The sequence below is a fragment of the Chlorocebus sabaeus genome, chromosome 26 (assembly GCF_047675955.1).
Source record: "Chlorocebus sabaeus isolate Y175 chromosome 26, mChlSab1.0.hap1, whole genome shotgun sequence".
Classification (NCBI taxonomy): Eukaryota; Metazoa; Chordata; class Mammalia; order Primates; family Cercopithecidae; genus Chlorocebus; species Chlorocebus sabaeus.
Genome location: NC_132929.1, coordinates 11,208,569 through 11,235,115, shown reverse-complemented (window position 1 = coordinate 11,235,115; position 26,547 = coordinate 11,208,569). Strand labels below are relative to the sequence as shown.

Genomic DNA, 26,547 nt, shown 5'->3' with positions numbered 1-26,547 from the left:
GATGGAGTTGTTTTTTTCTTGTAAATTTGTTTAAGTTCCTTGTAGATTCTGGATATTAGCCCTTTGTCAGATGGGTAGATTGCAAAAATTTTCTCCCATTCTGTAGGTTGCCTGTTCACTCTGATGATAGTTTCTTTTGCTGTGCAGAAGCACTCTAGTTTAATTAGATCCCATTTGTAGATATTCCTTCTGCTCATCCCTGCAGGTATAGGGGTGATAACAGCTATGCCAGTGGTTCTCAATGAGGGGTGATTTTTTTATTTTTATTTTTTTGAGACAGAGTTTCACTCTTGACCCTCAGGCTGGAGTGCAATGGTATGATCTCGGCTCACTGCAACCTCCGCCTCCTAACTTCAAACGATTCTCCAGCCTCAGCCTCCTGAGTAGCTGGGATTTTTTTTTTTTCCACCAATGACACCTGGCAATGTCTGCAGACATTTTTGATTGTCATGACTTTGAATATTAGCATCTAGTTCCTGGCCTCGGCCTTAAAGTTCTCTCTATACTTTTCTTAATGAACTTATCAAATGTCATAGCTTTAAATACATCCATATAACAATAACTTAAAGAATAGATGGCATGAAAACTATGTATTTTTCAATGTAGTTTGTTATTTTATGTACTTAAATTATGAAATGAATCATGAAAATTCATTGAGAAATTAAACTTTTCAAAAATCTGTTAGTGACTTAGTATTTTTCATTACAATGATACTGATAGAGAAACTTATCAAAGAGAATGGCAAAAAAATGCATTTGGAATGATTAAGTGCTAGGATACAATAATCCAAATTTTGTGTCGAAGCCAGAGACAGACGTGAGATAGATTAGGAATAAAGTTGCTGTTTTCTATGAACAGTGTAAATATTAGTAACATTAACTTTTAGAAAGGTAAATAGAAAGGTTGTACACCATAAATAAGTCTCTGGAATGTGCACATCTGGATGCTTCACGTACCTAAACTGACCTTTCTATCACATGCGTACATCATGCTTTTGTACTACAAAGATTCTGCTTTTTCATAAGGTGCTGTGTCTTAGCAGATTCATTAAAGAAAGTGGCTGGCATAGGCTTTACTTCTTGAGGAGGTTCTCTCAAGACATCAAAGGGCCTTCAAGCTGGCTAAAAGTAATCCAACAAAGATGAATTTTTCTCTGAGTACTTATGTCTGTTAGAGCTTGAAGCTAGTGGAGTTTAGAGAGGCCACAAAAGATATTGTAAGGATTTCATCATACTATTTCTTGGTTCTTCAGCCATAGAAACCACTGGGTTCTTTATCCCGATTTCTTGTCTTGGAACCTATGTGTCAATACTAGTGAATCAGTAATAGAAAGGGAGAAGAGATTGTGCATTTTCATTTTTAGAGGCAACGTCGCTGTTGCATCATTAGTGTGTTATGTTAAAATACAGAGTACAGTATATTTGGTAAGCTTCAAGAGACCAAGGAGATTGTCTCGTTATCTTGTTTACTTTTGCAGCTTCATCATCTAGCAAGGCCTGGCTAATAATTATTGTTCAAAAAGTGTTTGTCGAAGAACTGACTGAACAAATGAATGTGATAGAAATATTTTATATGAATTGAAAATATCACTGGGTACATCCAGATTTTAATAAGTCACCTCTTGGATATATGAGTATTTTATAATGGTAATATTTTGGTTTAACATAGCAACTTACATTATTTTACTAGGGACTAAGAGAACCACTTCTATGGGATAATAGCTTTACTAAATTTAGTTTTAAAAATCTAGTTATTCCTTGGTGGTGGATTACAGAAATTATGTAGAACTACAGTAAAACATTTTCTAATGAAAGAATGCTAATAAATGATAAGGTATACTCCCCACATAAAGAGAGTGGTCATAAGTCATTAAGATGCGACTAGAAGGTTCGTTTGGTGGAAAGTTGTTAGAAAGGGTCATTAGCACAGAGTAGAAAGGAGAGTGCTCCCCAGCACTGATGCCAGACGTATGCCAAACAGATAGGAGATTTTTTTACTCTCAATATCAAGACTATTTAAATAGTATGGCTTATATTTAATGCAAATCATAGGTTTTCTTGTTTTGCTGCTTGGTTTTTTTTGTTTGTTTGTTTTAATTTCAGGTTTGATTAGACAAATTTGTAAGTTACTCAACCTTTCTTGGAGTTGGACCTTCTTAAGGCTTGTCTGCAGCTTTGGAATTTTACTAGTTCTCAGTGCCCTTGGAACTTTCCTAATAATAACTGCAAGCATAATAAACCTATATGTGACTTCTTTTTGTTCATGAGCCTAAGGAAAAGCCTTATATTGCTTTTTCTGTATTCTTGAGAAATTCTCTAAACACAACGTTTTTATTCCTTCCACTTAAAGGCAAAGAGTTGGGGGAGGCCAATTTGGCTGCATACATTTTTGCTTACTACTTTATGACTGAATCTAGCTTTGAATCTAAAGCTAGTGTCATTCCCCAAATTTACAATAATCTTAATGTTATTTTTTTGTAAGAGTTTTGGCATTCTTAGAGATCCTGTGCCTTATGATAACATTTTTGAAATGACTTTAAACATGTTTTAAGCAGAAATATAATTAGTGTTCCTTACCTTGCAAACTATTTTGGAATTAAAGTTTTTTGTATGGATTTTTTAGGACCAAATAAGATAGCATTTATGCTGTCTAATTTCAAACTTCTTTCTTGTTTTTTGTGTTTTCCTATTTTCAGCTTTCTAAGAAGTATGGAGTACATGTTTGTGGAGAAGGTGGAGAGTATGAAACTTTCACTTTGGATTGCCCTCTATTTAAGAAGAAAATAATTGTGTAAGATATCATTTCAGCATTTTCTTTTTTTTCCCATAAATTTAAGTGATGGAAGCAACTTAACATTAAGCTTGAGGCAACTTTTGTTGGGAAAAATAGAACGTGTCCTCTAAGTTCACAAACACTCAATTTGTTTAATACCAGTGAAGTCGTCTGAATACCTAAATCAATACCTGACAAGACGAGGCCTTCATAGAAGACTATAAACTTTTTAGACATTGCACTTTCGTTTACTTGCTGATTATGGCCTGCAGTAAAACTGGTACCTACACACTGACACTTTTATCCTTTCATGAAGTGTGAATTGCCTGTATTATTTATCTTTCATTACAGCTACATTTGATAAACTGCCACATCAGTAGCTTGTGGGTTCCATTAACTCCATCCTCTTTTTTCTTTTTCCTGGCTTTAACAACTTAGAATGGTAATGCTAAACGTTTCTCTTCAGTTATTTGGGGTTATTTTTACAAATAAACTTTGTTTTAAAATGAATTTAGTTGATGGTGAGTAGTATGATTTGTTTGCCATAAATTGTTAAAGTCAGTGTAGTGGAAAACAGAAACTTTCTTCAGTTTGTTACCTTATTATCCATGCTCTAATTTATGTTGCTCTTTTTATATGCTAAGAGAACACTTTATCTGCTTTTCTTAAGCCTGTATGCATTGTGGAAAAGATTGTCAGAGGTAGGCTTGATTGAATGGAAGGCTTCAATATTTCTAACACTAAGACTTAACCTCTTTGTACATATTAATAATGACGGAAGGCGTGATCTAAGAAAATTAAGACAACAACTCTAGGTGGATTTTCTTTAAAAATGCATTTATTTTGTATAATATGACAAGACATTTTCATTACCATATGCAGTATTCATGCACTTTTGCTTCTTTCATATTATTCTAATTTATTTTCCATTAATAATCACCATAATCATTATTTATTTGACAAATACTCATCAAGTACCTATTACCTCCAAAGTGTTTTCCTGGGCATCACTGATGTTGAAATAGTTTCTGCCTTCAAAGCGGTGGAAAAAGACATCTGTGTGTAATTATAATACAAGGTGGTAAAAAATAAGTCATAAGTTTATTCATGGGAGAGTACATACTTTTTTTGCCCATGATGATCACAAAACAATTAATGAATCAACTATTGATAAGTTATTACTTCTATGAAATAATACTGTTATATTATTCAAGAAAAACATTTGCATGCTAGGGTGAAACTGTAGTAGAAAATTTGGGATATATTTACTTATTAATATGGGACTAACCAAATTAGAAAAAAAAAAAAGCACAGCAATAAGAGGAAAACATGCCAAAGAATAATACTTTCTCCATTTGCCAGACAAATTGAGGCCCCAGAGCACCTGGAAGTCTTTATGGGCAACGTGGAGTTACAAGACATGTACTGCTTTACTCTACATAACCAGAAGATCTGTTTATCATAGTACTTTAGACCTAGAATGTGAATCCTTTTCAACCTCCTCATTTTGTAGACAAGGAAACCTAAGCCTGATAGAGACAGTGGCATGAAGGGAATTACTCATGCTGTTAAAGAGAAGTTGTCAGGGAAGGTGGTTAGAACCCTCTAGTGCTAAAATGAGCTGTTCACTGCAAAGCGTGAGTAGAACTCCGCAAGTTGCTGCCCTGCTCTGTAGGAGTTCTTCCTGTAGCCGAGGAGATGGACAGGCAAATCAACAATAAGTGATAGGTGCTACCATGCAGGTGTGTACCTTGTAAACACAAAGGAGACCCTGTCTTTTCATTCTTACTCATTTGTGAGTTGATCACCAATCTCATTCTGATACTTACGCATATTCTTTGCTTATTTTTTTCTTCATAAGCTATGCCTCACTTCTGCTTCATACTTTTCTTTTGTGATACCTTTTCTCTAGATTGCCTTCTCATTTCTTACCACTTTGCTAAATCCTTTCATTATTATATGCTTTGGCTGCCATTGCCTCCAGTGCTTGTTCCCATACTTGTCAGAGCATACGTTAGGCTATGTGCTAAATATTGTTGGACTAATTTGTAATTTGTTGTTGTTTATTTTTGTTTATATATGCTGTTTCACATACTTATATATATTCCCTTCTTAGGTTATAACTTGAAGTTATAGGTTGGGAAATATCCTCAATTGGCAGAAAAACGTCACTTAATATAAACAAAATCTCCCCTCCTCTTTAAAATTGAAATGTCCTAAGCATACCTGCCTGATATACAATAAATGCAAAGATGTGGGTGAACATGTTTTGTGCATTCTAAAACTGTATGTGAATGAAAGTTATATTATTTAGATACAATCTTCCATATAATGCAATTAAAAGATGAGCTTGGTTCCTGTAACTGTGTTTTAACAATTGAGTATTAATAATTTTGGATCCAATCATTTAGAATTCATTTTGGGGACAAATTGAATAACTTTTGTTACATTTGATGTAATAGTAGTCTGCCACAATTAGCATGCAACTAATCATTTATTAGGAATCCCATTTCAAACATCTGATTCAAATGACATTTTATTTTTTATAAAAAAAGAAGACTACCTCTAAGGTGAGAAAAAATAAATTTTTGCATGCAGATTTATTTGATTATAATTAGATATCTTTTTTTGGTGGGGAGGGGCCAGGTGGGCCAATGTGATCATGAGGATCCTTAGAAGAAAGAGGCAGGAGGGTCCGAGTCAGAGAAGGGGATGTAACAACAGAAGTAGACTAGAGTGATGTGGAGCCATGAGCCAAGAAATGTGGGAAGCTTCTAAAAGCTAGAAAAAGCAAGGAACAGATTCTCCTTTAAAGTCCCAAGAGAGAATGCAGTTGTACCAATATCTCAGGGTTTTGTTTGTTTTTAAATTACACTTTTAAGTTCTGGGGTACATGTGCAGAACGTGCAGGTTTGTTACATAGGTATACACATGCCGTGGTGGTTTGCTGCACCCATCAACCCGTCACCTACATTAGGTATTTCTCCTAATGTTATCCTTCCCCTAGCCTCCCACCCCCGACAGGCGCCGGTGTGTGATGTTCCCCTCCCTGTGTCCATGTGTTCTCATTGTTCAACTCCCACTTATGAGTGAGAACATGCAGTGTTTGGTTTTCTGTTTTTGTGATAGTTTGCTGAGAATGCTTCCAGCTTCATCCACGTCCCTGAAAGGACATAAACTCATCCTTCTTTCTGGCTGCATGGTATTCCATGGTGTATATGTGCCACATTTTCTTTATCCAGTCTGTTGTTCATGGACATTTGGGTTGGTTCCAAGTCTTTGCTATTGTGAATAGTGCCACAGTAAGCATACGTGTGCATGTGTCTTTATAGTAGAATGATTTATAATCGTTTGGGTATATACCTAGTAATGAGATTGCTGGGTCAAATCGTATTTCTAGTTCTAGATCCTTGAGGAATGGCCACACTGTCTTCCACAATGGTTGGACTAATTTATACTCCCACCAACAGCGTAAAAGTGTTCCTGTTTCTCCACATCCTCTCCAGCATCTGTTGTTTCCTGACTTTTCAATGATCGCCAATCTAACTGGCGTGAGATGGTATCTCATTGTGGTTTTGTTTGGCATTTCTCACCAGTGATGATGAGCATTTTTTCATATGTCTGTTGACTGCATAAATGTCTTCTTTTGAGAAGTGTCTGTTTATATCCTTTGCCCACTTTTTGATGGGATTTTTTTTTCTTGTGAATTTGTTTAAGTTCTTTGTAGATTCCACGATTGAAACTGTTTTCTATAATGAAGTAATTTAGAGACATCAGTTTGGTTCTATAAGTTTATTATGCCAGGTTCAGTGGCTCAAGCTTGTAATCACAACCCTTTGGGAGGGCAGGACAAGAAGATCACTTGAGGCCAGGAGTTTGAGGCAGCAGTTGTCTATAATTGCACCACAGAACTCCAACCTGGGCAACATTGCAAGACCCTGTCTCTAAAAAAAAAAATACAATGTGAATAACAATAATAAAAAATAATAAATAGATTGAAGTTTATTATGAGATACTTTTTGCCCAAATTCCAATTAACATTTTAAAATGTTTTTAGGAAAGACTACTATAACAGCCTTTGTCTGGAAATAATGTTTTATATTTTTACCTAGAATAGTTTACAATTCACTTTTTGTGTCCATTAATGTATGAAGTCATTCACCTCTAGATACAAATTTTGAGATGAGAAAATGAGCTTTTTCCCTGAGAAGCCCTCCTGAGAAGAATTATAGCCTGACTTTTAAGAGAAAAGGATAATTGTAGGTCCTCAAATTAGAAACCTGCTCTCTTATTACTTAGTTTACATATATATGTATATTAATAACTAAAGTCTTAAGGTTGTGTTAATGAAAGTAATCATTTTCTTCTCTCTCTTCGTGTATATGTTTTTATGTCAGTATTTGAGACAATTCTATAGTTCTATTTTATTCATCAATATCACTGTATTACTGCTACAAAGTTGCCACATAAATGGGATGGATAGATGATGGATGGATGGATGGATGGATGGATGGATGGATGGATGGATGGAAGAATAAGAATGAAAAAAGAAGAAAAGAACAACTAAATCCTATGGTTAAAACACTTTATCCTCATTTTCATCTCCATCTACTCATATTTTCTGCCCCTCAAGGCATAACTCAGTACAGAACACAGTAATGCAGTGTTTCAAAATGAAGATAAAGCAAGTACTTTATCTTATTTGCCTTCTTACGTTGATTCTGTATCATCTGAGAATTTATTTACATTTATGAACTATTTTCCTGATATTTAAATGTTCAGTCCTACTAATCTTTATTTTTATTATGGTAGAGATATCATATAGTGTTATTGGTATATATATATATGTGTGCATACATGAATATGTTTATATATGCAATATGCATGTATGAGAAAGTGTGTACAGTCATGAGACACTTAACAATGTGGAAACATTCTGATAAATGCATTGTTAGGCAATTTTGTCATTTCACAAGCACCAGAGTGTACTTACACAAATATAGATGGTATAGCCTACTGCACACCTAGGCTATGTGCTCCTAGACTACAAACCTGGACACCATATTACTGTACTGGAGACTGAATAACTGTAACACAGTGGTAAATATTTGTATATTTAAATGTATCTAAACATAGAAAAGGTATAGTAAAAATATCATATAAAGACATTTTTAAATGGTACACCTGTATAGGGCACTTAACATGAATGGAGCTTACAGGACTAGAAGCTGCTCTGGGTGAGTCAGTGAGTGGTGAGTGACTGTGAAGACCTAGGACATTACTGTACACTACTGTAGACTTCAAAAGCACTGTACACTTAGGCTACACTAAATTCCTTTTAAAAATAAAATTATACTACAACATTATGACAGCTATGATGTCACTAGGTGATAGGAATTTTTCAGCTCCGTTATAATCTTATGGCACCACCGTAATACCCAGACGGCCTTTAACCAAAAATAGCATTATGTGGTGCATGACTATATTCACATGAAGATAAGTAATTGAAAAATCATCGTGAGTTTGTGATAGTTTCACTAGTGTGCAATTGTGAGGATAGTTAACAAAGTTTAACTGTACATTCATTTATTCAACAAATATCTAATGAATATTAGACAGTGTACTTTATACAGAGCTCCGGGTGGGGTAGAACAGGGACAGGCAGACAAAGATGAACAAAACTGGTTCCTCTCTCAGAAGAAAGGCACACAAACACATAATTATAATGTAGTGGATGTGTTATGAAAGGGCTATAAGTGCAATACTAAAGCACATAAAGGAGAAAACTAGCACTGTCTGAGGATGTCAGGGAAGGCTTCATGGAAATAACATTTGAGATGTCTGAGGATAAGTGTGAGTCCGTCGGGGAAATCTGTATACCTTTTAGTGAATACAGAAACCATATATTTGAGCAAGAGAGGTAAACAGTGGTTCAGTCCCAGCCTAGCATAGTTGTCTTTTGAGAGGAGAGGTGGGGACAAAGACCACAGCTGAGTCTCAAGAGGGAATACCATTTTTTTTGTTTTTGAGGTGAGAGGTAGGGCCTGACCCCACACCTCAGGAGGCTGGTATCAAGGAAGAGAGGCCCAAGTCAAACCCAGCTGCCCATTTAATGTTGTTAAGTGGGGGTGAGCCTAGTGTAGTAATGAAAGAGAACATGGGCCTGCTCTTGGCTATGGAAAAGACCTAGCTATATGACAGGTGGTAACTGCTGCACTGACTAATGGAGAAAGGAAAGGAGGACAGCCAGCTGGGAAGCATTTTTGCTGTGGCACAACTGTCTTAGTTTTCTGGATTAATCTTAGGATATTCTGACAGATTCTGCTTTCAGGATTCAGAGAAATCCATGAAGCAGAGATCAGAGTTCCTTGAAATTTGAGTATCATTGTGATACTATATGAGAGAGAAGAGCAATAGTGAGTGGTATTATTCTGCTTGAAACTAAAAGCTGTTCATTTGAAATCTAGTCTCTCCTGGTTGACTGTGCCTTTGTATAAGTGAATGAAATGATGTTAGTCAATTAGAGATTATGAATTTAATAGAATTTATAAAAACCACAGTCTTCTTCATTTAGTGCTCAGAATGTCATATATTCTCTCTGGATAATAATCCTGCTTCAGATCATTTAAGCTATTTGCTGTCATCCCTCTGTTTCTAGTGGGGATAACTGACGTGAGAAGGGAGGACCTAGAACCCTTTCTACTGAGATAGTATTAGTTCAGATTAATTATAGTTTTGGCACACCCCATTGTCAAGAATATCAAAACCAAGCTGCCTGAATTAGACATAGTTAAGGCTCAGGGTCAATGTCCAAGGCTAAGGTCTGGAACAGATATATTGGCATTTAATTTAAGAGTAAGATTGTGTAATAGGAATTGAGGTTTGATTCAAGAGCCAAGATACGACCAGAGCAGGCAACTGTGGAGGAAATGGAAAAATGGTAAGACTAGGGCTGACAAACCCAAGTTGGGGTCAAGCCAGAGGGGCAGGTGGTAGCAAGCAGGAGGGCCTTGTCTGTACTTTCTCTTTGTGCTGCTCCTCCTCATCATACCTGGAGGCATCTTTGGTTGATGTAGACTGTGAAGGCAAATTATATGTTTCCATCAGGATGCTGAATCTTTAATGATTCTATGTCTGTTATAAGTTGCTTTCCTTTTAATGTCATGGAAACCTTTTTAATGTTATTTTTTCTAAGCATTAGAAAGATACGTATTTGATACTAAAGGTTCATGAATGATAATTGGGGTTTCTTATCATCAAATGTACTTTTTTCTTGATCTTTCAATTGGAAAGTAAACATTTTGCTTATGGAAGTTTAATAATTTGGATCCAAATATTTTGAGATTTCTTCTATTGCCACCGAGTAACTTTACATGATACAAGTCGATTCAAAAATATTTTTACATTAGCAACAAAAAGTCAATGTCAGGATTTATTTTGCTGTACTATAGTGATCAAAAGGCTAACTATTAAAATAAACAACAGAAGTACTTCCCAAGGCATTAAAGTGATATGAGGAATTTCTATTTTTAAATTTTCAGTTGAAGTTCAAAACATTATTACTCTCAATAAATAATAAAAAATAATTAGTTATTAGAACTTTACACATAACCTTAGTTATTCATATGTGCTTTACAGGGTATCTTTGATAAAAATCAAGTTAATTTGCATGTATCCATATGGTGCCAGCATGCAGTTCATACCATTTTACCTGAATGTGGTAATTACTATGTCAGACAATCAATTTTAATAGCAGTGATACTGCAGTGTGAAGAGTTCATCTAGAGCTTAAAACCATCACCAGTACTGCTTTTGTGAAGGATAATTGAGACTTTGTGTGAAACATTGAATGAATTACCTCTTGAAAATGAAAAGAATAATGAAGATAAAGCACTAATGTTTAATGCTTAGCCTATGCCAAGCAAATATATGAAAATGAAATTGAACAGGAATTTAAGTCTTAAAATTGTTCAGAGAGCTTTGAGTGAACCTGAAAGTTGAACTCTTATGTTCTTATGAAGATAGAAAGCCTCATTGTTTTTTCTTAAAAGCTTACTATACTTGAACCTTTTCCCAGTGAAATATTGGATTATTAAAAATATTTATTAATCACTACATGTTGTATACCAATGGAAATAAATATATAACAAGAATGTTCAGTCTCTTCTAGTCAGTAGGAGTGATTTGTCACAATTTTTGTAGCAGATAAATGTATTATAAAATTCTCATATTTCAGGGATTCGTCAGAAGTAGTCATGCATTCAGCTGATGCATTTGCACCTGTGGCCTATCTACGCTTCTTAGAATTGCACTTGGAGGACAAGGCAAGTAAATCTAAGACTCACAGTGATTTCGATAGAAAATTGAGATATACGCATTGGCTTTGCATATATAATTCTGTAACAACAGATGACAGGAAAAAGAAAATTGATTTTTATCATTAGTGTTTTTTTTTTTCAGCTCCTCAGTCAATAACTAAGAATTTTACAAATGCTTATAGTTTTGAGAGTTATATATGATACAAAAGATACTACACTTATGAAAAGTTTGCAGGTCAGTTAAAAAGGGAATAGTATATACATTAAACAATGAGAGGACAGTATAAAACCAAATATTAAATCATCTAGCAGGATCACATTTAAGTTACCGTATATAAGCATTAGGGGAAGGGTTTGAGGCTAAATTGGATCGTCATTATTCAAAGGTTAAGAAAGGAAAAGGAGAAATGAAACCTTTACAAAAATATCCAGGAAAAGAGAAGTACAAATGGAAGATGAAAGTGAAGCAAAATTACAATAAAGAGTTTTGTTTTAAATATGCTGTCAAGATAACAGTAAAATTTTAATTTAAAGATCTTGTGGAATAAAGTTCTGGATTATATTCCTTGATTGAGAGGTCTGATCCTTCAGATGTTGCTTTATATTAATTACCATAAAAATGATAGCTGAAATTATGTGAAGAAATGAGTGTAGTGACAGAAAAGGATTAGAAAATGTCTTATGTATAATTAGTGTTCTTTCCCCCAAGTCTTGAGGCACACCCACAGTTACATATTTTACATCATAGGAAGTCTGAAGGAGTAAGAGGATTAACAAGAATTCGGCAAAAGTAGGAAAAGAATGGTAATGCCAAAAATCTCAAGGTGAGAGGGTTTCTACAGGAGAGGATAATTGTTGGTGCCAGTTCTTCAGAAGAATGACAATGGGCAGGATTGAAAATAGGTTGTGGAATTGGGCTGGATGATGACTATTGGTGACCTTTTATCAAAAAGCTGGTAACCCCCACAAGAATAAAGTTACACTATCCAAATGTTTTTCAGGTTTACTTGAACCCCTAACTTGTAGTTTTCTGCTACTTTTGCTACCATGTACACATACACAAAGTCAAAAGCACTGAATTCATGTGTAGACACTCCAGCCATTCTATGTTCCACTCTACCCGAATAGCTCACTGTTCACCTTGTTGTTTTGATATTTCATTAGTCTTCGGTATGATACCTCAAAGAAGTAATACTGCTATCTGAAATAGGCTGCGAAGATAACAGTATTTTAGATAACAGTATTACATCATTGAAGTGTCATATTCACTGACACTGAATAAATATGGTGCATTTTCCTTCTTTTTTTTTCAGGTGTCCTCAGTGCCTGACAACTACAGAACATCTAATTATATATATAATTTTTGAAAAGTGTTTCGGAACATTGTTCATTAAACCACCATTTCTGTACAAAAAAATTGCACAGTATTTTCTCAGTTACTATGACAGTTGTTTGTTTTTTTTTCTTACGTCTCCTTTTTTTTAGAAAAACATACTTTCATTAGAAGAAGTTAATGGAACCATTTATTAATTGGGAAAATGTCAATGGCGTGTTCATTAATAGTGCCAACTTTTTTGGGGTTCACTCTCTTTTGTTAACACATCTTCCCTATGACCTTTTTTTTCTTTTATTTCATCTATAAACCCCATTTCTGTAGCATTTCTTTTTTTATCACACTAGCTTCTTTCCCTCCTCTCTTTCTTGCTGCATTCCCTACCAATAATGTCATGATGGAGAAGCATTTGAAAATGATGAAAAGATGGTCACTTTATTTAGCCAGTCAAGCTTATTCTACTAGGTGTCGCCAAAGTGATTTATCATTTTTGTTTTAAATGTATTCATGGTTGAAGGGTTTCAACATTATTGGACAATTATGAGGCATGCCCTTAACTCTTACAAGTTATTTTATAACTGATTTTTAAAATGCTGTTTTTCAGTATTGCCTATGTTGACCTTAGAAAACTTTTACTAAAAAATAAACTTTATGTTTTAGAACAGTTTTAAGTTCACAGCGAAAACAGAGCAGAAGATGCGAAGATTCCCCATATACCCTCTACCTCCACACATTCACAGCCTCCCCTACTGTCAATGTCCTATAATAGAGTGATACAATTGTTACAACTGATGAACCTACATTGACACGTTATTATCACCCAAAGTCCGTAGTTTACATGAGGGTTCATTCTTGGTGTTGTACATAATACGGGTTTTGACAAATGTATGATGACATTTGTCAACCAGTATAGTATTATACAGAATAATTTCACTGCCTTAAAAAGTCCTCTGTGTTTTACTTATTCATCCCTCCCTCTCCTTTAACCCTTAGCAACTGATCTTTTTACTGTGTACATAGTTTTGCTTTTACCAGAATGTTATGTAGTTGAAATCATACAGTATATAGCTTTTTAGATTGGCTTCTTTCATGTATTAAGATGCATTTAGGTTTCTCTATATCTTGTCATGTATATGTAGCTCTTTTTTTTTTTTTTAGTGTAGAATAAAATTTTATTGTCTGGTTCTACCACATTTCATTTGTCCATGCACCTACTGAAGAACATCTAAGTCACTTCCATGTTTTGGCGATTATGAATAAAGCGACTATAAACATCCATGAACAGGTTTTTGTGTGAAGACAAGTTTTTAAGTTTTCAGGTGTGTAAATACCAAGGAGCACAATTACTGGATCATATGGTAAGATTATGTTTAGCTTTGTAAAAAACTGCCACACTGTTTTCCAAAGTAGCTGTACTATTTTGTATTCCCACCAACAATGAATAAGAGTTTCTGCTGTTCCACCTCCCAACCAGCATTGAGCATTGTAGGTATTTTGGACTTTTGCATTCTGGTAGGTCTGAAGTGTTCTCTCGTTGTTGTTTTAGTTTGCAACTCCCTAAAGATATAGAATGTTGAGCATCTTGTCATGTTTATTTGCCATCTGTGTATCTCCTTTGGTGAAGTGTCTCTTCAAATCTTTTGACTATTTTTAATTGGCGTTTTTTTCTTATTATTGAGTTTTAAGAGTTCTTTGTATATTTTGGATAACAGTTCTTTATCAAATATGTATTTGCAAATATGTTCTGCCATTCTATGTTGTGTGTCTTTTCATTCTCTTAGCAGTGTCTTTTACAAAGCACAAGTTTTTAATTTTAAGGAACTCCAGCTTATCAATTCTTTTTTTCTAGTATTACACTTTTAATATGATATCTAAAAAATCATTGCAAAATCCAGAGTCATCTGGATTTTCTCCTAAATTTCCTTGTTGATGTTTGATAGCTTTGTGCTTTACGTTTATGTTTGTGATACATTCTGAATTCATTTTTGTAAAGGACATAGCGTCTATGTATAGATTCATTTTTTAAAACATAGTTATTCAATTGTTCCAGCACCATTTCTTGAAAAGACTATCTTTTCTCCTTTTTGCCCTGTTCTTTTGTATATTTGTGTGGTCTATATCTGAGCTCTCTAGTCTGTTCCACTGATGGATTTGTCTCTTTTGCAAATACCACAGTCTTGATAACTGTGGCTTTGCAGTAAATATTCAAGTCAGATAGTGTTAATCTTCCAACTTTTTTCTTCTTCCATGTTCTGGATTTTTTGTCTCTTCATAAAAGCTTTACAATCAGTTTTTCCATATCCACAAAAAAAAACTGGCTTGGATTTTGACTGAAATTGAAGATCAATTTGGGAAGAATTGACCTCACGACAATATTGAGTCTTTATCCATGAACATGGAATATCACTTTGTTTAGTTCTTTGATTTCATTCATTGGAATTTTGTTTAGGCACCTTTTTTCTCTTCATTGTTATAGCTTAATATGTTACGTGTTGGCTCAATTAGGACTATTTGGGATTTTTCTAATTTTTTTTTCATATAACAGGCTTGAAGGTGGTATTCTTGGTGTGAATTCAGAGTTAGTTGATATGCCTGTCTCTCAGTCACAGGGTCCAGGGCTAAACTTTCACAAGTCACCAGCTTTACTCCTAAACTAACCCACGTAGTAGAGAAGGAATTCTTTAGACAGAAAATGAAGTATGATTACCAAAAGAAAGATGAATAAATGTTGGAGAACAAAAATGTCAGGTACTCTTCTACATGTTTTATCAAAATCACATTGTATTTCAGACACATCTTAAATTAACATTCTACCCTAAATATTAGTAATATCTAAAATGCAGTACCCTGAATACCACTCTGAAAATCAGTCTGTTTTCTAAATTGCATCAGTAACACATTTGCAATCTAGCTTGACTTTAATTACTTTGATGAACTGCTATTGGCCTTTTTTCATTCTTCATAATCCTTAATGCCTTTCCTTGATAATATGGGCCACCATCTCTTTGAAAATTTCCCCTATAATGGTCATATGCCTCTGTACTAGTCTGACTTTTTTTCTGCCTGTCTTGAGATTTCTTCTGTCTTCTTCAGTAGCTTCTCTTCTTTTTACCTCCAGCATGCACATATGCTGCAAGTTCTTTTTATAGGTCCATTCTTTTCTTTTTCAATATTTTCTTTTTCTGGAATTATGTATTTTTTACAAGTTTAATTTTCACCTCTTTTTCCAGATGATTCTCAAGTCACTGTCTTTCTAGTCTTTCTACTAATATCTACTTTCTCCTTAACTCAAGGTTCTTATTTCTGACTGGCTGCTGCACATGGCTACCAATACATGTCATTCTCATTATATACAAAACTTGAACTCATTTTCCCCTCTAAGTGTCTTTATTCCATATTTTTGTTATTTAACACAACTCTTCTCCTCACAGTAACTCAAGCACAGAATGTTGGAATCATCTCTTAAGCTATCCTCTCATTTACTATGAATATTCAACAGATTATCTAATCTTTTATATTCTAATCCTAATATGTATCTTACATATTTCTATCCCCATGCTTATCGCTCATTAAATTTGTGTCTTGCCCAACTCTTGGACAAGATACAACTAATTCAAATCCTTGCTTTCATATTCTCTATATTCAGTTTCACTGCCATATAGGTTTTCTTTCTAGTGTATGACTCCCTGCGCAAAATTCCACAATAGTGCTTCATTATTTTCTAAGTGAATAAGATGATTAGCCATGAATGGAAGGCTATCTGACATATGGCCATAGCATCCTTTTTCAGTCCTGCTCCCAGGATTCCCCTACATGTCCACTTTGCTCTAGTAATACTGAACCAATGGCCACCTCCTGATTATGCCTTTGCTTCTCTCCTTCCTTGCTTTATTCTGTCCTACCAGCTTTCCTTTCTTCTCTCCTTAACTACTGAATCCTACAGACTATGCAAGATTGAACTCAAATACTCTTATACCTGTAGTCACAAGAGATGAACCGCCCTGTCAATTTGTTTCTCTTCCTTTCTTGTTGCAAATAACCTTATTTATTCTGCTTTATGTTAGTTATAGTTGTTTAAGGACTTATTCTTTCTACTAGGTTACATACAGATGTCTTGACTACTGTTCCATTTTCATCTTCATAACCTCTGTAATACCTATTAGTTCTACAATAAGAACTTTTTCATTTATTTGGTTGTTATTTTCATACTTTATTTTTTTATTCATAAAGAATCTTACAGGTGTGTCTCCATTTCACATTATATGACATTTAATTAGTTCCTTTTTTTTCATTTATCTTGTTAGAGAAAAATGCTTTAAGCAAACTAGAATGTAAAATAAAACATTTAAAAATATTGTTAGTGTAAATTTTGATTTATCATTTAGACTTTCACTTTACATATGATGACCCTTAAACTTTTCTATTAAATAATTAATCTACTTAAATTTTACCTTTAAGTTAAAATCTTAAATTATTTATATGAATGTAAAAATGACATCAACTAAACTGGGATTCTAAACAAAATAACTGAATAATAGAAAGCTGTGGGATAAAAATGGAGAAATATATTAAAATTTCTTTGGGGCCCCGACTTTATTGCTTATGGCAAACTTGATAGTAAAATGTACCGTACATCACTGCAGTGACAGGCTTGAGAAAATGAAAAATCCAAAGCTTTACATAAATCAATCAGAATATCATATTAAAATGTATAACCTTTAACAGAAAAATCAGACTTTTACTTGCAACTACCCAGAAGGCTTTTTCTTCCTTATGAGGTTGTTTTAGATTTTCAGACAGCTTTGTGGAAAATCGTATTTTAAATTAATTATTGACAAAGCAATTGTGTATATAGAAAGACAAAGTTCACAGGAATTTAACCTCAATTTTATTAATGTTCCCTACTTTCACTTAGTATTTAATTGTGCTTTTGTTGAAATAATTTCCTAAGTACTAATGTATCCTATAATCAGCACTTAAGTTCGTTTTTTGTTGAAATAATTTCATGGGACAATTACGTATTTTATATAATAATAAAAGCACACACTTTTAAAAGTTGTAACTTTTAAAAACATCATCAGTCTTACAGCCCATTCTTGGCTCTTTCATTTTATTTTGCTTTATTTGAGATATATCATCAAAGGTCTTGAAAAACTTTATAATGTTTAGCCATCTCTGTATTTTTATTCTTCTCTTCAATCCAGCATATATCTTGAATACCTACTCTGTTTAAAAAAACTACTAGGTCTACATGGAATCTACTATAAATGTAGGTAAATTACACAGTAATTCTAGTCTTAACATTAAAATGAAGTTACCACGGTAATCATTATTCCCAATGTTATGATTACAGTGACAGATAACACTAGTTTTGCTAATCTGAACTGACATTGTGGCCATAATATGTTGATTCATGGTAAACAGTGATGTGTGAGTTATGATCCTGTTTTTCTAAAAATGTTGGTGGAGGCCGGGAGCTTATATGTTTATTTCTGTATGAATGAGCATAGTAAGAGATGGGCATATAATCACCAGACTGATAGTATTGGATTCGTTGAGGAAGTGAGCAGGAAAGGAGTAAACAGAGAAGCTTAATTCTTTATATATCTGTAATCTGTGACTTCTTACAAAGAGCGTATATTTTTAATTTTTTTAATATCTGATTAAGAAAATTAAGAGAGAGCAGTATAGTGAGTTCCAGTGTTAAATAAACACTTAAATGTTATTCTTCAACATTTCACTGGTCTTTGTAGAAAGACAGTAGGGCCCTTTAAAACTTTCCATTGAATTCAGGTGAAAACATTACTCACAATGAAGGATTGAAATCTAAAGTGTAGAAAAAGACCCCTTCAGAAAATTATACACACACACACACACACACACACACACACACACAAGATGATTAAAAGTGTTGGTATGGTAGACCTTTTGAGTATGTTGTGCATGGGAATTTGCTTTCGTCACTCATAGCAACATGTATAAACTCAAGGATCCCATCCATGGAGGTATGCTGCAACTGCCTCTCTACAACCTACAAAATATTTCCTTACAGATAGGACAAAGAAAGAAAGAAGATAAAGGATGACTTTTATTTGCCAACATTTGGTTCAGCACAACTTTCCTACCCTGTCTCTCCCCACCCTTGCCCTTAGGCTGAGGAGCAGAAAAGTGATTTGGCAAGATGGAGCAAGGTATTTACCAGTCTGAAACCTAATGCTATAAAACTAAATGATACAACTTGGGGCTTGAATGGGTGCTGGGCTGTAGGTACTACTGGGTCACTGTTGCTATAAATGGTCACTGGAGCAGATTAATAAATCAAGGTTTATTAATCAGTTTCACCCATAGTTAGACGACTACTTGACTCATTTCTGTCTCTAGTAAATGGACTTTGGTAGTAGCAACACCATACCGTGATGATATCATTTGTGTCGGGAATCAAACCAGGTGACGCAAGGATGGTTTCGGTTTTTGAAGCCTGAATCTATGGAAGACTTATCAGTTTGGGAGAGGATAATAATAAAAGTAACAGTCAATGCTTCCAAACTCCAATTGAGTCTCTTTTTTAGCTTTCATATTTACTTAGTTGTTATGCTAACCAATTCAGCTTTTTACTGTTGCTGTTGTTAAGAAGTAAAATTTCTGATTGCTGTTTTCATAAAGTTCCAGTTTGGTGATTTCTTATAAAATATAATCCTCATATGATTTATTCATTCAGAACATATTTATTGATATGCATGGCCCTGTTTAGACATTGGGTGTACAGTAGTGAACTGAACAGCTAAAAAATATTGCTTTCATGGAGCTTGTATTCTTTGGAGTGAGACAGATAGAAAAGTAAATAAAATACATTAGAGGTGATGGTGAGAAAGTTGCCTCACTGCCCATAGATTTGGTGATTGGGTTTTAGGGAATAAGCATAATCTAGGAATCCTGAAGTATTTATAATGACAGATTTAAGCCCAGGTTGAAGGTCATATTACCAGTCTTTTTGGTCACATTGGCAGATGTTAGTTGTGAGTTGTGTTTGAGTTGTGTTTGAGAAAAGGGTTAAGGTCTTTCCAGTCGCCTGTAGATATAGCCAAAGAGCAATTCAGTGAACTGGAAAAGAGATCAGAAGAAAATATTCAGAATGAAACATGAAGAGAAACAAAGATAGAAAATACACATAAAAGAATTAAGAGGCATGGAAATAGAAGGTCAAAAATATATGTAATTAAAGTGTCAGAAAGACTAGAGGGAGAATGGGGAAGGTGCAATGTTCAAAAACATAGTAGCTAAGAGCCTTCCAAAATTAACAAAACACACAAAAGTATAGATTCAAGAAGCCTTATGAACCTCAAACAAAATAAAAATAGATATTTAGACACATAATGGTAAAACTGCTGGAAACAAAAGAAGAAAAAAAATTGAAAACAGCCAAAGTGGGTTAAAAACAGGCTACTTTCAAAGAAGCAACAATTAGAATAGAAATAGTGAAGACAGTAGTCAATGAAATCAAATTTTGATAGTGCTAAATGAAAATAATTGCCATCCTAGAATTCTGTACCCAGCAATAATATCCTTCAAGAGTAAGAGTGGAGGAATTTCCAGGATGACGGTAATCTGTTTGTAAAACTTTATTTCATAGTTCACTTGTGGTTTATCCATTTTGCTGTATGTAATTTTTCTCTCAAGATATAAATACTTAACTCTAGTTAGTAACACGCATGACACAGTCTAAATAAAGAGTAATGTCTGCAGCTTACTGGGAAATGCATAAAAAATATAAGATGGATTGATAGCAAATGATAGGTATGTGATAAATACAACAAAGTGCTAATTGTAGAGTGTAGGTAGTGGATATATAGGTGGTCTTGTAAAATCCTTTAGGCTTTTCCATATATATACATTTTTTCCTCAAAAAATGTTGGGAAAAAACATGAAGCTAAAAATTTTTTGAACAAAAACTAAGAAAATTTGTTTCCAGAAAATATCCACACCAAAGGACAGTAAAGGCTGTTAAGGAAGAAGGAAATTATTCCAGATAGAATATCAGAGATGCAGGAAAGATCAATGAGAAATGAAAAGAGTAAACATGAGAAAATATAAGCAGATATTAACTATATTAACTATATGTAACAATAACATGATGTCTCTTTGAGTTTAAAATCTACATAGAATTAAATAAAAAGCAGTGCACATAACTGAGGCTGTTAGGGAAGCGGAGTTAAATGGTTAAAGTTTTTGCATTGTATATAAAAAAAGGCAAATGTTGAAATTAATAATAAACCTCATAGATGTAGATAACATGTCATAAACTAGGATAACCACTAAAATAAATATAAATGAATATAATGTAATCAAATGAAGAAGGAAAAAATAGAATAATGAAAAATAATTTTTAAAAGGCGAAACAATAAAGTAAAATAAGCATAGAGCAACTAGCAGAAGCAAATCAAGGGTAAGATTAGATATTTAAGTGCAAATATATCAATAATTACAATAAATATAAATGCACCACTGTTTCACTTAAAGACAAAAAATAATAGATTGACTAGAAAGCAAACCCAAAATCTATGCTCTTTGAAAGAGACACCACTAAAAATAATGGCACAGAAAGAATGAAAGTAAGAGTGCGAAAACATGTGCCATGAAGAAGCTAGGCAAAAGAGAGTTTATATAGATGTCTTTTAACAGAAGACAAAATGAATGAAAAGCATTATTGTAAAGTACACTGCAATATGTTAAAAGGCTCAAGTCTTCAGGAAGATATAACAATTCTTAATTTGTATATATATAATTACCACCTCAAAATGTGTAACAGAAATTGACAGTGGGGGATCTCCTTATGACATATTTGTAGTCATAATTCGAGATTTTTGCATGCTTCTTTCAAGTATTGATTTTAAAAACAGACAAAATCATCAAGGATATAGAAAATTAAAATAGTGCAATTAGCAAACTTGACCCTACAAACATAGAAACACAATACCCAACAACTGCAGTACACATATTATTTTCAAGGAAACTAGAAATTATACAAAAGTTAGTTATACCCAGGGCCATAATGCAAGTCTACTAATGTCATAGGAATGAAATTATACAGGGAATGTTATCTTACAATAAGATTATGCTAAAAAGCAGTAATAAAAAAAGATGGCTAGAAAGAAATACACTAGTAAGATAGCAGAGTGGGAAGTCACCGACCGTATTTCCCCATGGGGACAACAGTATATCCTTCAAAGAGCCTTTATGAGAACTCTAGAAGCTAGTTAAGTCACACTACCCCAGACAAGCTCAGAGTCAAAAACAACCACATTGGGTAAGAAAAGCCATCTTGTGTCAACTATGATGCCCCCTCCCCAAAAACAGCACAACTCGGTGTGATCAGAAAGATCATGGCTTCTCCCTTGGGAGACCCGTGGAATGTTAAAGGTACATTCCAACTCTTTGGGGCAATAACTAAAGGGACTGGTTTCTGTCTCATCAGACTTGGAGTGCAGACAGGCTCCTGGCATACTTTGGATACCTACAAGTTAGAAAACGAAAAAGAGAGTTTAGAAGCATATTACAATGCCAGAAAACTGGCAATAATAAAGATGGAGGCCAGCAGAGCTTGCCGATTTGGGGGAAAGTGACCAACTCATGGTTTCTCCCACAGGAGGGAAAGAGAAGGGCAGAACATGTGTCCAGTATTCCAGATTTTCAGAGGGCTTCCCAAATGTCTGGTTACTGTCTCTCCTGACTTGGAGTGCTGACAGAACTGACATGTTTTGGATTCCTGAGGGCCACAGAGAACAGAAGAGAATGCTGCAAAGAGAGCTCAGTGGCTTTTAATGGTTCCAGAGAGCCTGTAGCACTGCAAACAGACACTCTGCAGAGTAAGAGATTACAAGCTTCTGAAAAGGAAACTGGCAAACCTCTCTCCTTGTGAAATTACATGCACAAACCCAGGGAAGAAATATCCCCAGAAAAGATTTAAGAGGACCTAAAATTTCTAACTGGGTTGACTGGTGAAGGTCTTCCCCTATGTTAAGCCACTTAATAAAGACTGGAAGAGACATTTGCTTTTTCAAATGCAAAAAATGTAACAATAAGACTCATAAAGAAACAGGGAAGTATGACCCAATCAGAGGCCCAAAATAGATCTTCAGAAACTGGCCCTAAAATGAAAACCTATTAATATGAATTACTTGACAAAGAATTCAAAGTAATCATTTCAAAGCTCAATGTGCTATAAGAAAGCATAGATAAACAACTAAATGAAATCAGGAAAATGACGCATTAACAAAATTAGAAAATCAACAAAGGAATAGAAACTGAAAAAAATAGAAAATCTGGAACCAAAGAATTTAATAACTGAACCAAAAAATTCACTGGAGAGGTTCAACAGCAGACTTGATCAAGCAGAAGAAGGAATCAGGAAACTTGAAGTCAGGTCATTTGAATTTTTTGAGTCAGAGTATAAAAAAGGGAGTAAAAAAGAAAGAACAGTGAAGAACGCCTAAAGAACTTACGGGACATGATCAAGCAGACCGATCTATACAATATGAGAGTACAAGAAGGATAAGAGAGGGAAAAAAAGAGATGTTATTTAAAGAATGGCTGAAAATTTCCCAAATCTGAGAAATGATGTAGATATCCAAATTCAAGATCAAAGGACTAAATATAAGACAAATCGGCCGGGCACGGTGGCTCACGCCTGTAATCCCAGCACTTTGGGAGGCTGAGACAGGCGGATCACGAGGTCAGGAGATAGAGACCATCCTGGCTAACATGGTGAAACCCGTCTCTACTAAAAATACAAAAAAAAAAAAATGAGCCGGGCGTGGTGGTGGGCGCCTGTGGTCCCCGCTACACAGGAGGCTGAGGCAGGAGAATGGCATGAACCCGGGAGGCGGAGCTTGCAGTGAGCTGAGATCCAGCCACTGCACTCCAGCCTGGGCGACACAGCAAGACTCCGTCTCAAAAAAAAAAAAAAAAAGACAAACCTAAAAAGGCCTGCACTGAGATACATTACAATCAAACTGTTGAAAGTTAGAGATTGACATAGGCAAGAGGGTGGAAAATGAGGTTTCCCAGCTCATATCCCTCAATACTAACAATAACTTGGCAAACATTCACAGACAAAAATGCCCTTGTGGGAGCATTGGGATCCAGGTAGGATGATGCAGAACCCCAGTGATGCCCAAGTCTTTGGAGGGGCACTTTGAGAAGACTAGCCTATGCCCCAGTGACAGGCTAGCTGACAGTGGCCTCAGCTGCATGTCAGTAACAGCCCTATTCTCCCATAGTCTCAGTTCCAGACACACTTGGTCTCTGTCCTGCCCATGATCCCATTTGCCAGGGGACATGGGAGGAATCAGGTTGGTTTATACCTTCATTAGAAGGCCCACAAACTTAGTCCTGGCTGTGGATCCTGAGACCTGTGACTCAGCTGCATCCCTGCTTTGCTGTAGGGAGAAATCCTAACTACCCAAGGACCTGGTAGGAGATATGCCTGTTCATTCCTCCAGTGGCAGGCCTGCTGACCTCACACCCAATTGTGTACAATAAAGTGGCCCTTAACTGGGCTCTAGCCCCAATCTACCATAGCCCAGAGACAGTCCTACCAATCCAGGGACCCTCTGGGAGACACACCCATATATGCCCCCAATAACAGGCACACTGTTGAGGTATCCGGCTATAGACCTTAAACTGGTCCTGTGACTTATTTCCATTTCCACTCTGCTATGGCCTGGGAGCAGTGCTACCCACATATGTTAGCTTCAAAAGACTTCTATTTATAACCCTGGTAACAGGCCTGCTGAACTCATACCCTACTGCAATGCTGAAGCAGCCCTGTGACTTGGCTCTATCCGCCATCTATTGTGGTTAATAGGCAGTCTAGTAGGAGCCATGCCTATTAAGACCCTACTAATGGACCTGCCATCTGCAGACCCAGAAGTCCTCTTGTGACCCAGCTCCAACCTTGCTTGACCATGGTTCCAGAAGTAGTCCCATCTGATGTGTACCAGGCAGGAATTGTGCCCACCTGTGCCTGCAGTAACAGGCCCTTCAACTGTGTACCTGACTGCAGACCCAACAGCATCCATGTGACCCAGCTCTGGCCACAGTTAATCATGATCTTGGAGGCAACCCTATCAATCTGGAGACCCAGCAGGAGGAGTTTTTTACCTGCAAAAACCAGTCTGTAAAGACTAGAGAAGGCGTTTGCTCTTTCGGACGCATAGACAACAATGCAAGGCTACATGGATTGCAAAAAATCAAGCAAACATAACCAAAGGAAATGAATAAAGCTCCAATAACCAGCCCTAAAGACATGGAAATGCATGAACTGCTTGACAGAGGATTCAGAATAACCATTTTAAAGAAGTTTAATAAACTGTAAGAGAACAAAGATAGACAACTAAATGAAGCCAGGAAAACAATACATGAATAAAATGGGAAGTTGAATTTTGAAAAAAATATAGAAACCTTAAAAAAAGAACCAGATGGAAATCCTGGAAATGAAGAATACAATGACTGAACTGAAAAACTTAGAAGATGACTTCAAAAACAGACACAATGAGACTCTCTGAAGGAAGCGGACTGCTCCTGCAGGACCCAGGAGTCCCCCCTCCCCACCACAGAAAAAAAAAAAAACCTGTGAGTGCCCCAACTGCAGAAGTAGCAAAGGGAGAGCTTCCTCTCCCAAACATGCACCTCCACTGGATAAACTGAAGGTCTGTTTATGGGAGAAGTTTCCAACTTTAGCTGGAGCTGAGTCAATTTGGAGAGCCAAGCGAAATACAGGGGTGGAGGAAGCAGCAGAAAGGCCTTGGGAGCTCAGTGGGTCCCCTAGCAGGCCATTCCTGCCTGGCACCACAGGGATCCAATGGGAGAGGAACAGGGAGTAAAACTACACAGGGAGAAGCAAATTTCTAGCTGAACTTTGTAACAATTTGAACAGGGTGAGAAGCCTTCTGGACAGAACATGGGGAATGGCCCAAATCTGGTGTGCAGACTCCACAAGCAGGAGAAGAACTAAGCCCTTTTCTTTCACAGCTGGGAGGCAGACAGCCTGAAGTAGATTTTCAAGCCTGTATTGCTCTCTGCCTGGAAACGCTTTGGGGGGTGTTGAGGGGGGCGCAGTGGGAGTGAGACCTGCCCTTGGGTTTGCTAGGAGCTGGGTGAGGCCTGTGACTGCCAGCTTTCCCCCAACTGTCTTACAACCTGCATGACTCAGCAGAGGCAGCCATAATCCTCCTAGGCACACAACTCCAGTGACCTGAGAATCTCACCCCCGTCCACCACAGCAGCCACAGCAAGACCCGCCCAAGGAGAGTCTGAGCTCATACACGCCTAGCCCCACCCCCACCTGATGGTCCTTCCCTACCCAACCTGGTAGCAGAAGACAAAGGGTATATAATCTTGGGAGTTCTAGGGCCCCACCCACCACCACTTCCTCCTCATAATAACACAGCTGATGCTCTCTGGAAAGTGCCACCTACTGGCAGGAGGCCAACCAACACAAAAATAGAACATTAAACCACCAAAGCTAAGAATCTCATGGAGTCCATTGCACCCCCCACCACCTTCACCAGAACAGGTGTTGGTATCCCTGGCTGAGAGACCCATAGATGGTTCACATCACAGGACTCTGTGCAGACAACTCCCAATATCAGCCCAGAGCCAGGTAGACTTGCTGTGTGGCTAGACCCAGAAGAGAGACAACAATCACTGCAGTTTGGCTCGCAGGAATCCACATCCATAGGAAAAGGGGGAGAGTACTACATCAAAGGAACACTCCATGGGACAAAAGAATCTGAACAGCCCTCAGCCCTAGACCTTCCCTCTGACAGAGCTTACCCAAATGAGAAGCAACCAGAAAACCAACCCTGGTAATATGACAAAACAAGGCTCTTCAGTGCCTCCAAAAAAATCATACTAGGTCACCAGTAATGGCTCCAAACGAAGAAGAAATCCCTGATTTACCTGAAAAAGAATTCAGGAGGTTAGCTACTAAGCTAATCAGAGAGGGACCAGAGAAAGGCAAAGCCCAATGCAAGGAAATCCAAAATATGATACAAAAAGTGAAAGGAGAAATATTCAAGGAAATAGACAGCTTAAAAAAAAAAAATCAAAAATTCTGAAAACATT

General features: G+C 36.1%; 1 protein-coding gene across 8 annotated transcripts in view; it reads left to right on the top strand.

Moving 5' to 3' along the window:
* DPH6 (diphthamine biosynthesis 6) overlaps positions 1–26,547 on the top strand; it is a 448,616-nt gene that overhangs the window by 173,594 nt on the left and 248,475 nt on the right. For 7 of the 8 annotated variants that reach the window (XM_073012040.1, XM_073012037.1, XM_073012039.1 and 4 more), the window contains exons 7-8: positions 2,696–2,790; positions 11,009–11,096. In XM_073012040.1, coding sequence (XP_072868141.1) covers positions 2,696–2,790; positions 11,009–11,096 — 183 coding nt within the window. Of the gene's footprint in view, positions 1–2,695; positions 2,791–11,008; positions 11,097–12,403; positions 13,702–26,547 lie in introns of those variants that run through there. The other variant, XM_008017116.3, reaches the window with a different exon arrangement.